Here is a 14,997-nt window from a genome sequence, read left to right as displayed (position 1 = left end):
CAGCTCTGGGGCCCCTAACATAAGAAGGACATGGACCTGTTGGAGCAGGTCCAGAGGAGGCCATGAAGATGATCAGAGGGCTGGAGCACCTCCCTTATGAGGACAGGCTGAGAGAGTTGGGGTTGTTCAGCTGGAGAAGAGAAGGCTCTGGGGAGACCTTATAGCAGCCTTCCAGTACCTAAAGGGGGCTACAGGAAAGATGGGGAGGGACTCTTTATCAGGGGGTGTAGTGATAGGACAAGAGGTAACAGTTTTAAACTGAAAGAGTGTGGATTTAGGTTAGATATAAGGAAGAAATTCTTCACTGTGAGGGTGGTGAGACCCTGGAACAGGTTGCCCCGAGAGGTTGTGGCTGCCCCCTCCCTGGAAGTGTTCAAGGCCAGGTTGGACGGGGCTTTGAGCAACCTGGTCTAGTGGAAGGTGCCCCTGCCCATGGCAGGGGGGGTGGAACTAGATGATCATGAAGGTCCCTTCCAACCCACACCATTCTATGAATGGAAGGTCAGATGCTTCTGCTGCTGTGTTTTACAGATCATCTGTGAGTTATTTTTCTGATATGCTTTTCAGTGTCAGTAAAATATGAGCATATGTTAGTACTTGTCTATTAAATATGTTTTAGTAGCTATTTAGTACGAGCCATACTAGAGCAACTGTAGTCTTCTCTTGTTCAACCTGAATGTTGTTAAAATGGTGCCAGAATTTAAGCTGCTGTATCTTTTCTTTTTAGTGTGATTAATGGGCTAAGATCCTTTTTTCCCAAAAAGTCCCAACCAGTTTAGCTGATAATTAGCATGCACACATACAGACAGAATTACTTGTGTAAACTGTGCTGTATCATCTTTTTTAATGAAAACATTGTGCCTTGTTTGAAAGGAGTTCATTATGTGTTCATGGTTCTTCTGGCTCTCTGACTTCACTGTAGCATCAGAAATCCAACAAGTAAACTGGTATTTTGAGTGCAACTAATTACTGCAGAATGCTAATTTTAACTCTTCTTCATTCCTTTCTGCAGAATGACAGGAAGGGAGTTTTTCTCTCGGTTTCCAAGTCTTTATCCTTTCCTTCTCAAGCAGTTGGAGGTTGTAACCAATACTTTGAACAGGTAAGATGGTGTCTGAGAAATCTCTGAAACATAAAGTGCAATGAAAAGGTTAATTGTAGTTGTGCAACATACACCCCAATGCTGTTCTTTTCATCAGTGCTCTTTGAAACGATACTAGCGTCTCTTGCTAAGGTTTTTTTTCTTGTAACTTCTGCACATTGCAGTAAGTCTCTGGAGTATGAACTACTGTTGAGTAATAAGTAGCTGCTGTGTTCCTAGGATCAGATGTTAAAGAACATCTATATTTCAGGGAAAGACAGAAACCGGGTGTTTGGCTGTCTCATGTTTAACGATGAGACTTCCTAACATGTTTAAGTGTCATAGGCCTCACGTAACCCTAAATGAACATTTTCCAGCCTGTGACATGCTGACTCTGGGGAAGGTCCTTGATCTCTTTTTAAGCCACAAATGGTGGCTGAGAGCTCCAGTTTGATCAATGCAAATGATACGGTTTGGGATGATGCTGATGCTCTTATCCCCAGGTTCATGAACTTTTAAAGTAAACCAGTGCTGGCTTTGTTTTTTCTTGAAATGCTATGGTATAAACTGTGAAAGTTTAGCAGCTAATTTACGGGTGAGGTTCAGCTGCCTGTTTAATGGGCCTGAGGTGGATACTTGAGAGCAGGAGTTTCACCAGTCATTGCATGTTTTGCAGTCTGTGCTGTAAGAAAAGAGAGTGATTATATTCCAGGCAGCAGGCTGCTTTACCTGACATTTCAAAAGGTGACAGTGTCATCACTGGAAAATTTGGGGTACTCTTTAAACTGAGAAAGATTGAAAGCTGCTGCTTGAAATGTTGGCCTTGGATGCTTTTTTCAATGCAGATGAAGGCTTGTATTTTGCTATTAATGTACTATTACATTAACTAAATCAGGAAGTGTTGATTTTGACTTGAATTTCTGATTGTTTTTAGAGTATGAATAGTAGCCACTTGGTGTCAATGACAAGAACTATTCTTTAATAAAGCCTGCTATTTACTAAATACACATTTCTTTCCAAACTGAAAAAAAGACTTTTTTTAAACCATCTTTTAATAACTCAGGTTTCTCAGTTTCTCAGTTCCTAGGGAAACATTGTCTGTGCTGGTTTTTAATATTATTTAAAAACAAAGGCAGCTCACTATTACTAGGAATAAAGGAGGCTTGGGATAATGTAGGAAAGTGAAGGCAGCACAGCTTGAAGTGCCTTCATACAGGGAAACCCAGTGGTGCCATAGGAGAACTGGATGCCATGTTTGATTCCAGCAGGGTTTGCACTTTCTTGCAATGATCAGCCTAGCATACCTCTTTGAACCAGAAATGCGGGAGGGTATTATTGTGTGTGGAAGAGTGTCAAGACTAGCATGAAGGAGGATGTTTTTTCCACCGAATGCTTCTTATCACTTTTTTATTTAGTGAAGCTGAAGAGTTGAAAATCCATCCAAGCCTGTTCCTTCTGCTTTTAATCCTCGGAAGGTTGTATCCATCTCCAATGGATGGCACTTACTCAGCACTCAGCATGGCACCGTTTATTCCATTTATTATAAGGTAAGGTGATGTTGTGGTGGTTTTTCATGTGATGGGAGTTCTTTCTTGAATCTTTGTATTTTTTTATAAAATGCCTTTTTAAGCTTCTCTTCAGCTGTAATTCTTAAAGGAAAAACTGATACTCATTAGGTGGGACTTCCCTATATTGTTAATGCTTGTTTTGAGCAATTAGAAAGAATTTCATCTCATGCAAGCCATCGTACAACTTGTCTGTAAGTCTTCATCTGCACATGCTGTACCGCATGATTGCTGCCACAGAGAGGGTAAATGAAAACTGATGAGCTTGACTGACTTTAGCAAGGCAAGGTTTGCTGTACAAACTTCTGATGGGTTTTTCAGTCCTGCAGAATGAGTGTTTGTAACACAGAAATGTAATGACTGTATATACACATCTCCAAATCTATGTATCTCCATATCCATCCATATACATAAATATATGTATACATATATAACTAAAGATATGGATATATCTTACATCTAATATATTTCTAAGATGACTTTTCAAGTTTTTATACAGTGTTACTTCCATTTATATGATGGTTATATCAAGATATTCAGCAGATATTTTTGCTATTCTGTTTGCCACTGGTGTGGGATGGGGAGCCTGTTAAGGGAACAGGGCTGTGGTGGCTGAGGAGAAATATAGTATTTGAGAGGAAGTATTGCTATCTGTGTGAGACCTTCAGAGCAACAGGGTGAGAAAGTTCTGTACTTAATCTTGCTCTTTTAGTGGTGAAACAAGATAAAGTTGTTGCTATCCTAACATCTTCCAATTTTTATTTTAAGCTACTCTTCATGTTAGAAAATAGTAATAGCTTTTTCAGCTTATTCTTCACAGCAGATGTGATGTATTTCTTGCTTCTTACGATTTTTTTTTTGAATTTTCAAGAATAAATAATAACCTACCATTTTTTATTAAAGGAAAAAACCTGTAGTAAGAGTTTTTAAACTGTTTATCAATTAGAAATGTTTGGTTTTCTGCCATATTTGAATCCTAAATGCTTTTTGGGGAAATGTTTAACACTGTTGATTACATCATTGATCAGCTCTGGGTTTATGCCTTCATTAATGCAATGGAGAATGCTTATTTATTCTTTTTATTTTTTTAATATAATGTATCAGCATAGTTTCTGATATTGGTAATAGATTAATTTTTTATAAGCTTTTAGTTACAGCTTTTGAGTTTTGTCTTTATATTATGACTGCTACTTTTGGCAAGGTACATACACCAACAAAATAACTCTTCACACTTAATTAGCTTATTCTCTTGAAGTTATTTAAATCCATTCGGAAGATGGGGGGAGAAAAACCCAATAAAATCTTTAAAAGAAGAACCTGAAACATTTAAGGGGACTGTATCATTGAACCTACCTTCCTTTAACTGTGCTCCTAAAGAGGAGTAGTGTGGCAGATGTTTTTTGCATTTCCTTTCTGTTGAATTTGGCAGTGGTGTGAATTTGGTGCTGTGGATACAGATATAAGACTAGAATAAAATTCTTATATATTTCAGACAGAAAATTGTATGTGGGTGTACAGACATGCATTTTCTGACGGGCTACTTAGCAAACATTGGCATTTTTTATGGTTGCCAGGGGACAATACCAAGAATTCTACAGAGGGAAATGTATGTTAATTTATGATATAGCTCAGTGTGCTGTTACTGGTTGTATTTCTGTATACAGGTCTTATGCCCTTATTCTTTGAATACCTTGATTGTTTTCAGTTTGTTCTGACTGCATTAGTTGGAATACATAAGGGTGATTTATCTGGGTAAGATAAATATGTTGCTATTTTCCTTTCTATTTCCCTTCTTGTTTTGCATTCTACAGGAACAGATGGACTAAAATAAAATTCTTTCCTGTTCATTTGGTTGTTCTTTAGAAGGTGGTAATGAAGACTGTTGTGAATTAACCATTTAGAGAGGATCAGAGAGAAGGCCTGCTGCCAAAGGCTCTATGCATCAAGACATTAAATTGTATAGAACAACTGTATATAATAACTGCATACAATACAATACTACATTGAATTGCTCAATGTAATACTGTATTATATAACATCTACATATATGTATAATTACATGGTAGCCCAGTGTAATTATAACATTTAATTGCCATATTTTTACTGTGAGATTTTTACATTTCTATTGTTGTCAAGGAAAGATACTGCTTATGCGGTAGGGAGAGGGGAAGGGTGAATATAACACGTAACAACTGATCTTCAGACTCTTGCCAGGACTCAAGCCACAATGAAGTAGCAATCATTTGTTGTTCCGAGAGGATGAACAGAATACTTACTGCGTTTGCAAGCGAATGAGGTTCTCTGAGCAAAACTGGGTTTAGCAGGAAGAATTCAAATTGGGTTTTTGAAGAGTTTCACTTAAGCCCGAGTGGAATTTTCCATCTAGTGGGAGTAGAGCTGTGGTTGCTCTGACTGTGCTGAGATGAATTGCACAATATTAGTAGGATTAAATGCTACAAGGGCAAATCTCAATCTCTGTGTGCATAGTTGTTACTCCCTGTTGAACTATGGCGTTTGATTAGCTATCTGCAGTTCTATTAAAAGTTACTTTCTTCCCTTTCCCCTTGCAGATGTTTTATTTGGAAGAGAACACTTCAATTCACAACTTATTACCTCACTTTTTTTTTTTTTTTTTAAGAGCTAGATAGGTCTGCTTTAATGGTTACTTTCTAAGATGAAGGAATGTACAGAATGTTTTTGATTAACAAGGGAGGTAATCGGGAGGTAATGTTTTAAGTATGAAACAAAAACATAACCTCCCTTTCGCCTCCCCCTTCCCCTTTCAAAGACCTGTAATCTCTTCAGAATGATCTAAATTTGAGTTACCTTATGTCCTCCTGTACCATGGCATTGACAATGTGTTTGTTTAGTGTTAAATGTTCTGGGCTGAATGCTCTGAATGAGTAAAATGGGTATTGCTATATTGACTCAGATACTCTTCACTAATTGAAGTCTAGCCCTATTTAGGAGTGTGACTTTTTAATCTTTTAAGAAGTTTTTAAAAAATTAGTTTTAAAATGTCAAATAATATAAGGGTTTTTTAAAACTCTTTGGGTTGTATGTGCCTTGTCTTCCACTTCACAAAACTGCTTTTAATTCTCAGTGAAACTTCCCCTTTAAAACTTTGTCAAATAGATTTCAAAGCCATGTTGCTTCTAGGTATGTTATGCTGCAAGTCATTGAAGAAACTTACTGTCTGAGGACAATTTAAATAGAAATGTGAGCATCTTTCCATGAAATTAACACAGTTATGAAATAGAAACTATTTTCTCGTGCAGAATTTTGTAACCTGCATCTTTGTGTAAAATGGAGGAGATAAATTCCAAAATCCCCTGATGCTGTTTTTAGTTGAGGACCAGGGTAGGTGGCAGTAGGAAGCACTAGTCCTTTACAGCTGTTCTCTTCCCCTTCCTGCCCCCTTCCATCCACCACCCCAAACTGATACGGTGCTATTTTGTTTTTGCACTTGAGTGAGCTTGTCATTAATATACAAGGATAATTACTATGACAGACACGAAGTTAGTGACAGACATGAAGATGCAAGGAAAACAAAATTGTGTGTGGCAAGGAAAAATTTTCTGTAGGATGGAGCGTTGTCAGCTGCCCTATTACCGTAAGTCATTCCTAAAAGAGAGCTTAAAGGAGAGGGGAAGATCCCCATCAGCTGTGAGCAAACTGGCAGCTCAAATGCGATTGTAGTATCTGTGGTAGGAAAGCTCAAATAAATCTGTTATTTAAATGGGCTGGATGCACCTGCTAGAGGGTATGTGGATCGACATTGATGTAGTTGTCCCCTGTCTTGGAAAGGCAGAGGAAACAACTGAAGATGGTATGACTTTTTTTTACTGGTACACTTTTTCTTGGAAGTTACTACCCTCGCAGCTTGCTTGTCAGAACGGGCTCTTTGAAACCTCATAACAGTCTGCTGGCAAAGTCAGCATGGTGAGTTTCTTAAAAATCACTCAGCTGAAGTGGTGCAAGATGTCAGGAGTGCCCCCGGTCATCCCCTTCCCACAGCAGTGCTGCAGCACTGGTGATGCCCGCCTGCTGTGCAGGAGTCCTCCGCCAGCACCAGGTTCCTGGGACTCGTGTCCTTGGCAGCTGTGGGGCCTGCTGGCCGTCCTGCTGTGCTGGTTGTCTCTGGGGCCAGGATGACGTTCCTTTGCTCAACTTCATTTCCTTGGGCTTTTTGAAGGGATTAGACCAGACTCTTCAACTCTAGAGACCTGTTACCCTAGGGATTTGGTGGACTCGTTTCAGATGCATGACGTGACTCTCACCTTCTTAAGTTTCTAAGCAGAGAATTACATTTGTGAGTCTGTCCCTCTTCAAGAAGTGATGCAGACCGTTGGCCTCAATTTCTTTAAGAACTGGGGGGAAAATGCAAAAACAATCCTAGAGGCCATGATTCCACATGAGTCTTTAGTTAGTCCGCACATGTAATGTGGTACTCCTGCTTTTATTCAGTGGGTAAATACACTAAGTTTTGTTGACTTAGAGTTAAATCTTTTTTAAATCTTAACAGATACCAATCCAGATTAATATGCAGGTTACAGAAGATTTTTCTTAAAATTTAAAAGCAAAATATGCATTTCTATTATAAAAGGTCACGCTCCTTCAGTGAAGCCTGAGAGGTTCAGTGTATAATGTATAGATTCCATAAGTTGTTCTGTACAAAATGCTGTTCAGAGATTAAGTGTTGTCAGATACTAAAATGCTTAGAAAGCTCTTTTAAAAATGATGTTACTCAAAATACTAATTTCTAATAAAAATACAAACTTGAATTTTAATCTCTTTATAATTAATTTTGTTTTGCAGTTTTTATTGGCCAAAGTGAATCACAGTCTGTCTTTAAAATTATTTGCTGGAATTTTAAAAATAGACTTTCAGTTGCACTCTGCTTGAACCTAGTACAAAGGATTAACTGTTTTCAGTAGTTTTCTGATTAGTGAAATGTTTAAGATCCTTCCCATGTAATGAAGCAGCCTCATGATGTTGCACAATACTGTATCCCCCAAATATGGTTTTCAATTTCCAGATATACCTAATATATTTATGTTATTGTGCTGTCTTTTTCCATTGACTGATTTATCTTTGATTCTTTGATGCTTTCCTACAAAGATGTGAAATGCCATTCTAATGCAGTCTTGCCTGTGTTTTTCTCTCCCCATTCTTTTTCCACTTATGTTCACAAATTCCTTGCATATTCCTTTCAGTCTTCATTGCTCAGTTTACTTCATTACAGAGAAGGGGGAAATATTATTGCCATAGTTCACATGTTTTGCTTTTGAACATCAAATCCAATTATGGAAAGGTGCACACATAAAATTATGATCTTACTGTTGTAATCTGTGTGTACTAATGTTGCAAATCATTGAGTTCTATGTTTTAGGCAGTTTGAAAAATGTGTATTAAATAAGTGAGATTGATCCAGGTTTATTTTAGCTTTAGGGAAACGGAGCACCTGACCATGAATTCTGGGGCTCTCTAGGAGTCACAGTTGTGTCTTACTATTTATAAATCTGTGAGAGCTAACTTCTTAAGGAAACATTTTAAGGAAAAGGACTCAAGTATAGTAGTATTAATATTCTAGAAGGTGGTGTGAATTTAAATATTCACTGATGGATAATGTTACTTGCATGTGGGTTGCTCATTTGAAAAAGTTAATCTTTGTTGACCTATGCCTATTATTTTTATTGCTCTGTTTGCATTTAATTACATTAAATTATATCCAGTCCATCAGGTGCGGGTCCTGTTGCATTGTAGCCCTGGGACAAAGCTTGTATAGGCTTCATGGGAATTGGATCTGGGGTAGGATGGAGTAATAAGGAAACAAAATTTCAGATGTAAAATCAAAAGTGTCTGTGAGAGTTTGAAATAAGCTTAAAACCTTACACTGAATAAAGAGCACAGGAGATGGGGGAGTTGAGGGAGTTCTGATAACAAGATGTGTTTGGGAAGAGCTTGATTGAAATCATTCATACATACTTTGATCAGATTGCTGTTTATATAAGTTGTTCAAATGCAGTTTCCCCGATTTTTGTTTTGTTTCACACATGTACAGTTGCATATGTGGGTTTAGTATATCATCCTGTATCTGACTTGAAAGCAGCCATCTGACTTTGTAGGCTGAACACTGGTATCCCTTGGTAAGTGGCCAAATGAGATAGCTGAATGATTGTGCTAAGTGTGCTTCCTCTGCCTTTCTCCTCTTTTTCCTTTATTTTAGTGTGGCATGGCACCAGTAGGAGAATTAATGTTAAAACTTGCCTGTTTTCAGCTGTCATTTCTGTAAGACTGGGAGTCTTATCAGGGGTCTGATAAGCAAAGAGGTTTTGTGGGAATGCCTTTTCATATTAGATGAAAAGAACCACATGTGTGTGTTGCTGCATTGTTGTATTAAAATAGCTGCTCTTGATTACAGTTGTTCATAAAAGCGTCTCCCTGCACATCTTCTCAGTTTTTGGTCTCTGTTTTTTTCCTTTGTTTTGTCTTTTTTTTTTTCCTCTTCTTAATCTAATGTCTGATCAGTATAACTGCTTAATATTATAACTGCCTGCAATCATTTATTATTTGGAATTCCTGTGATACTAAGAGCAGGCCATGACCCATTGGAATGCCTTGTCCTTGCTGGGGAAGCTTATGGGGCTGACCTGTCATTGCAATACAAAGACAGATACCCTTTTGATTATAGGCAAGGTTCCCAAGATAATGATCTGGCATAGGCATTTGGACAAGGGAGCAACATATACCCCTAAAATATACATTGTTTTTTAGATTCTTATTGTATTTTGTAGTGTTAAATCGCTTGCTTGACATCTAAGATGGAAGTTTTGCATGGCTGGGGAGGAGGAGGGAGGGAGAGGCATGCATTTCCCCTCTGATCATAACTCCTCTCTTGTTAGTTGTCTGGCTTGGAATTCTTCCATTTCTACTTACAGTCTATCCTCTGTGCAATCCTGATTGCATAGTGATTGGTACTGATCAGTAAAAATACTTATAGTTCACCATAAGTATTTGTTAATAATAAGGTTTTCAGACTTTTTTAAAAGCATTTTTAAATAAGAAATGATAAACAGTTTGTCATTTTTTCCATTTTGATTAAGTTCAAATTGTAGTGCTAGAGAAGACTGCAAAGTGCTTGATTGGCAGTAGGCTCTTCAAGACCTTCTGATCAACTAAAAATCATTGTACGTCTTGTACGTTCTTTGATCTATTCCTCAACCTTTTCTTTTAAACTGTGGGCAAATGTTCTTTCGTGTTCATGTGCTGATGGGAAATATTACAACCCCTACGTATTCATTATTGATTCCTTATTCCAGTTTTTACTGTGTTCCTCAATCTGTTTGCTTCGCATTGGCAGATTATCACCTGAAGCAATTTAGGAAGTGTTCACAAACTGTAGGGAGCTGTCAGATTCACAGGAAATAAAAGGCAATGTCTAGCAGAGATGTGTTCATGCGCACTGGGAGTAACTATCTTTCTCCAGTATTGCAGACTTCCGAAAAGGGCCGGTGTCTGTTAAAATTTAATGTATACTACCTATTTGAAACGTGATCCAGTAAAAAATATGCCAATACATGCAACTGCCAATCAACTGCCAATACATGATTGGTGAAGTAATTGTATTATTCATTTACATGCTTAAAATTAGCCAGTCAGTAAGTACTTTGCTGGTCAAGATAAGTAGCCAAATAGTAACATTTAGCTTGTTCTGCAAAAGTATTTGCAGTAAGGAACATGAAAATGCAGATAAATAATGCATTAACTATGCAGAGGATGGTAGGTATGTTAAGGAAAACCAAGTATAATGGTATTTTTAAAAGCCAATATTATTTAAAAAGAACAGTCTGAGTTTGAGAAGAGTCAACGTTGGGAAGGCTTTTTGGCAATGGGCTAGCTACTTTTGGTGGTATGACTGAAAGTGTCTTTGAGAACCCAGATCCTTTGGTTGTTTTCATGGGTCTGATAATAAATTTTGAAAATTGCTCTTACTGCATTATGAGCTGAGGCTTTCAGAATCATCATAAAGTGCTGAGACTTGATTTATGCATTCAACTTCCCTTTCACAGAGTTCAAACTAATGATACAGTTGTTAAGACAGAAGGTAGTTTGTATACATTCTTCGTTGTGTTTTTCTTAACTATTTTGGTAATAAGTGGTGTGTGTTTCCATTATTCTGCAGTTGTGAAACATCATAGTAACTTTTCACAATTTAACAGAGTTGAAATATGGTTGTGAATGAAAATTTTTCTTTTACGTGACCTTGGGTTAAGAGTGGTTGTTTTTTCTCTATAATACCATGAACCAAAAACTGAAGAAAGGAAGCTCTAACCTCATGTGACTTCAGCAAATAGTTAAATAAACCTAGAGGTTAGCTACCTGGAGATACTGAGATTTCTTGAAAGGAATGCAAGAAAAGAGATGCCATTTAAATTGTGTCAGCATGTTCTGCAGCAGATCTCCATTTGAAGAGAACATATTTCTGTTGATCTAAAGTTTACACACAGTATTAGTAACAGTTTTCATAGGCTTACATGTTAGAGATTTTAGTTTGTTGGCTGGCTGAACCACAATTCAAGTTTCTGTTGTTGATTCAGCTTGGTATCAGCTGGCCACTTTTTACAGTAACCTAGGTCTTAGTGACAAGAAGAGAGAAATGTCTATAATTTCTTCCTAGAAAGCCCTTGGAAACATATGGAGAAACAACTCCTGGCATAGCTTGTGGACAGCTTTCACAAATAAAAATCTGTGTACTTTGCCTACATAGTTTCTGCAGTATTTACAGCTGGATTCATTAAGTTCTTGTGTGGGAAACACTGCCCTTAAAAAAACATAAGGTTTTATCTTAATTGCCCAGGTTGGAAGAATAAAATACTTAACAACGTATAAAGAGACTAGAAGTTTGGACAACCATTAACTTCACTTTAAAGGAAATAGATAAGAATTTAGAGGTTTAGTACTGTATAAATAACCTGAAATTAAACTTGATCTGTTTCTGTCCATGGTTGTGTTCAAACATTTTCTGGCCTACATTCATGTGTTGATTGTAGATCTAAAACCTCTGGCAAACTCTTGATACTTTTGTAATGTTTTTCTGCTTGTCAGGTAAATATTGAGATGCTGTATGAAAACTCAGATTATTCTGGGGGTTTTTTTGGTTCTTAATTTCAGATTAAAGAACAAAAAAATTGCAGGCCAATTACAGTACAGGTTTTCACAGTGAAATAAGTTTTTTAAATTAAATGCTTTGGATACTTCAATTGGTAAGGAACACAGAAATCTAACAAAATGGAAGATAGTTGTGTTTCCTTAAAACCACAAAACAAGCAAATCAATAAATGAACAAAAGAAACTTTAAGCACGTGTATAGCGAATTATTGTTCATATTCCAGGAAACCTTACTCTCACATTATTGAGTAGGTACTGTCCTGCTGATTTCTCCTCAGTATAGAAGTCCAAGTTATATTAATTGTGTGGAATCATGAGTGTATTTTTTTTAATGCTATTTTTGGACCTGTCTTTGCTTAGAAACCTGTAATACTTCATTTGTAAGTTGCTAAATTTAATCTTTCAGGAGAGAACTTAAAGGGAAAAAAATGAACTAGTATAAAATCATGATGAATTTTTTTCTAAAAAAGTATTTTTTTCTTTTTTTTTGAGGTATTTCACTTAGTAAGACAGTACACTGCTCTTGAATCTTAATAACAAACTGTTTCTAATAGGAACTGAATCTGTTGCTAAATACTTTTCTCTGCAGTCCCCATCCATGTTTTCCCCTAATGTAATTTCATGGTTTTAGTTCTTGCTTTAGAACTGATAACATGACTTGAACTATATAGCTGCATGTTGGAGGAAAGAAAAAACCTCCTTCTCATACAACTTACCATACCTGTATAGAATCAGACAGGAGTTTTTATTACAATTTTTTCTTTCCAGTGTGTTTGTTAGGATCTTGTGGCATAACTAGCTCCAGGGTTTAAAGAATACTATTTGATTTTTTTTTATTAATTTATTTTTAATCAGTTTTATCTTTTAAAAACCCTTGAGGCTGTTAAAATGCTTTAACTAGCAGGCAGAGTTGGTTTGTTTGAATTGCAAGTGTGCCTTTCCTGCCTCATGCTGCCCTCTTCTCCCAAACTCCTTTGGTGATGGTGGTAGGATACTTGGTTTGACTCAGAAGATCAGAGGCCCCTTCTGCAGAACGTCCTCTTCCTCATCGTTTGTCCTGTTCTCCCATTGTTTCAGTTCTGTTTTCATGGCTGCTGTTCCCAGTTCCATCTTCCAACATTTTGTGAAGGCAATGGATGTGAATGTATTTTGGCTGAAAACAAAATTGTGATGGTGAGATACTGTCTATAGGACTGCAGGAACTGTATGATTAATAAGCAGTGATATAATTAGTAATGCACAGATTAACAATAACCAGTGAACCTGGAAATAGATATTTTTTCTTTGTTAATCCTTCTTCTAACAACTGTAGGTGTTACTTAATAAAATGGACATATTTTCAGCTACAGGTGTGATTTTTCAGATTAATTCTACACATTTGTTTCTTATATGAAAAGTAATCCTTATTTCATTTGTTAATTTGGGTAATACAAGATCCACTGAGGGGAAGTAATAAGGGAAGAAAAATAAGTACATAGGAAACACCTGCAGTTCTTTTTGTCTTTTTAATTTTTTTAAAAAAAGTTCAAGATATTTTTATTTACAGCTAGTATTCTGTTGTTTGTAGCCAGAGTAATAAAGTAGATACTTTGATGTGTGCAGAGGAGTATGGAATCTTTGTGCCTTATGAGAGTTGGTCATAAATTATGTCAGTTAGGAGGGTTGTTCAGGATCTAAGTGTTAAAGCTGGAATGAAGCAGTGGAAATGGAGTGAATCTACAGTTACACAAAGTGAAACCTTCTCAGATTTATTGACTTTTTGTTCTTGATCATGGACTGTTTGAAGTAAACATGTTTACATCCAGTGCCTTGTGCACCTAGATAAACAGTACTGAGTTCAACATGAAATACTACTTCAACAGTTGTTAATAGCCCTCAGGATTTAATAGAAGTGTATCACATGAGGATTTTGTGAGTTTCATTGCTTGTTGTTACCTTGAGATATAATAAAATCAGGTTGGTATAGTGTATGTTTTTACATATGACAACATTTTAGATACTTCTTAGATTTAAAAGTCTATTTATACATGATCTGCTTGCAAAGAAAGTGTTGCATGCTGAAAACACTCCCCCCCTCAAGTATTTTTCAAATCAAAGAAAATGAAACAGTTTTAACTACAGGTTTGTACCCACATACATGCTGCCCTAATGGATGCAAGATCCATTGCTCGTGCTTGCCTGCAGAGAAGGTGAGAAGAGGCAGCCTGCGACAGATTTTAGTCATGTTGTTGGCAGGTGAAGCTCAGAGTCTGATGGCAAAGTGGTGGAGGTTGGAGGTCATTTTCCTTTCTGCCAGTGTCCTGGCAAGGCAACTGCCACCACGTAAATGATTCTATTCTCAGGGATGGCAGTGTGTTAAATGGCTGCAGGAGGAGTAACCAGAAGAGTTTAATAGCCTTAAAATACTTACTTCCTTAAGCTGCTAGGTTTTGCTGCAGGTACAAACTGAGTTACAGTGATTGCCATAATTGTGTAATGACTTTTTCTTGATACAGCTTGAACTTGCTTCCCATGGTAGTTGCTAAATCCTACATGAAATTTAAGAATACAGGTGGAGGACTCCATGTTAAAGTGTATAGTTGATCTTGGAGGCTGGTATAACAATAAACAAAGAATTGCTACATTGGGTTAGATTGTTGTTTTGTGTTACTCAGTTTTATTTACATTCACTCTTTCACTTTTTGAGAATTGATCCTGTTTAGTTTATTTTCAGGTAAGAAATTATCTCTAAGTGAGATCCTGTAAAAATCAAAACTGCCTGTTCTTAATCTAGGGTGCTGTTACAAGTTATGGAAAAAGTGGTGTATATTTTGACATTCTTCTGACAAACTTCTTGCATGATTCAGGAATGAAGCCAAGTGCCTTCAAAACATGAGAGATGTACACATAAGTGCCTTCAGGGTATGCAGAAGTTCAGGGATAGGTCACTAGCGGTGACTTGGCATGATTTCTTGCATGTGTATGTGAAAGGAGTGTTTTTGAAATGTTATCAGTACTGTTTCTTGTGGGGGCAGCAGGGACGGACACCAATTTGTGTATTAGAAGATTTTTAAAAAAAAAAAAAAAGAAAAGAAAAAAAAAAGAAGAAACAGTACAAATGTTAACCCTTACCAGATTTGTGAAGCTATTTGCCAGTGTGAAATACCTTCCTTGTGTTCCCGTATGTGTTCCTATAAAGCA

The 14,997-nt window shown here is 36.9% G+C and overlaps 1 protein-coding gene across 7 annotated transcripts in view; it reads left to right on the top strand.

Annotated features, from left to right (window-relative positions):
• Window positions 1-14,997, top strand: part of THADA (THADA armadillo repeat containing) — a 167,408-nt gene that overhangs the window by 57,570 nt on the left and 94,841 nt on the right. For 6 of the 7 annotated variants that reach the window (XR_012622436.1, XM_074818029.1, XM_074818027.1 and 3 more), the window contains exons 27-28: window positions 1,013-1,102; window positions 2,497-2,628. Coding sequence is in view for 5 of the 7 variants with exons in the window: in XM_074818029.1 (XP_074674130.1) it covers window positions 1,013-1,102; window positions 2,497-2,628 (222 nt within the window). In the remaining 2 variants the exon portion in view is untranslated. Of the gene's footprint in view, window positions 1-1,012; window positions 1,103-2,496; window positions 2,629-14,997 lie in introns of those variants that run through there. The other variant, XR_012622437.1, reaches the window with a different exon arrangement.

Source organism: Strix aluco, chromosome 3, assembly GCF_031877795.1.
Source record: "Strix aluco isolate bStrAlu1 chromosome 3, bStrAlu1.hap1, whole genome shotgun sequence".
In the NCBI taxonomy this organism is placed as follows: domain Eukaryota; kingdom Metazoa; phylum Chordata; class Aves; order Strigiformes; family Strigidae; genus Strix; species Strix aluco.
The sequence above is the reverse complement of the archived record's forward strand: the minus strand, read 5'-3'. Positions and strand labels throughout refer to the sequence as shown.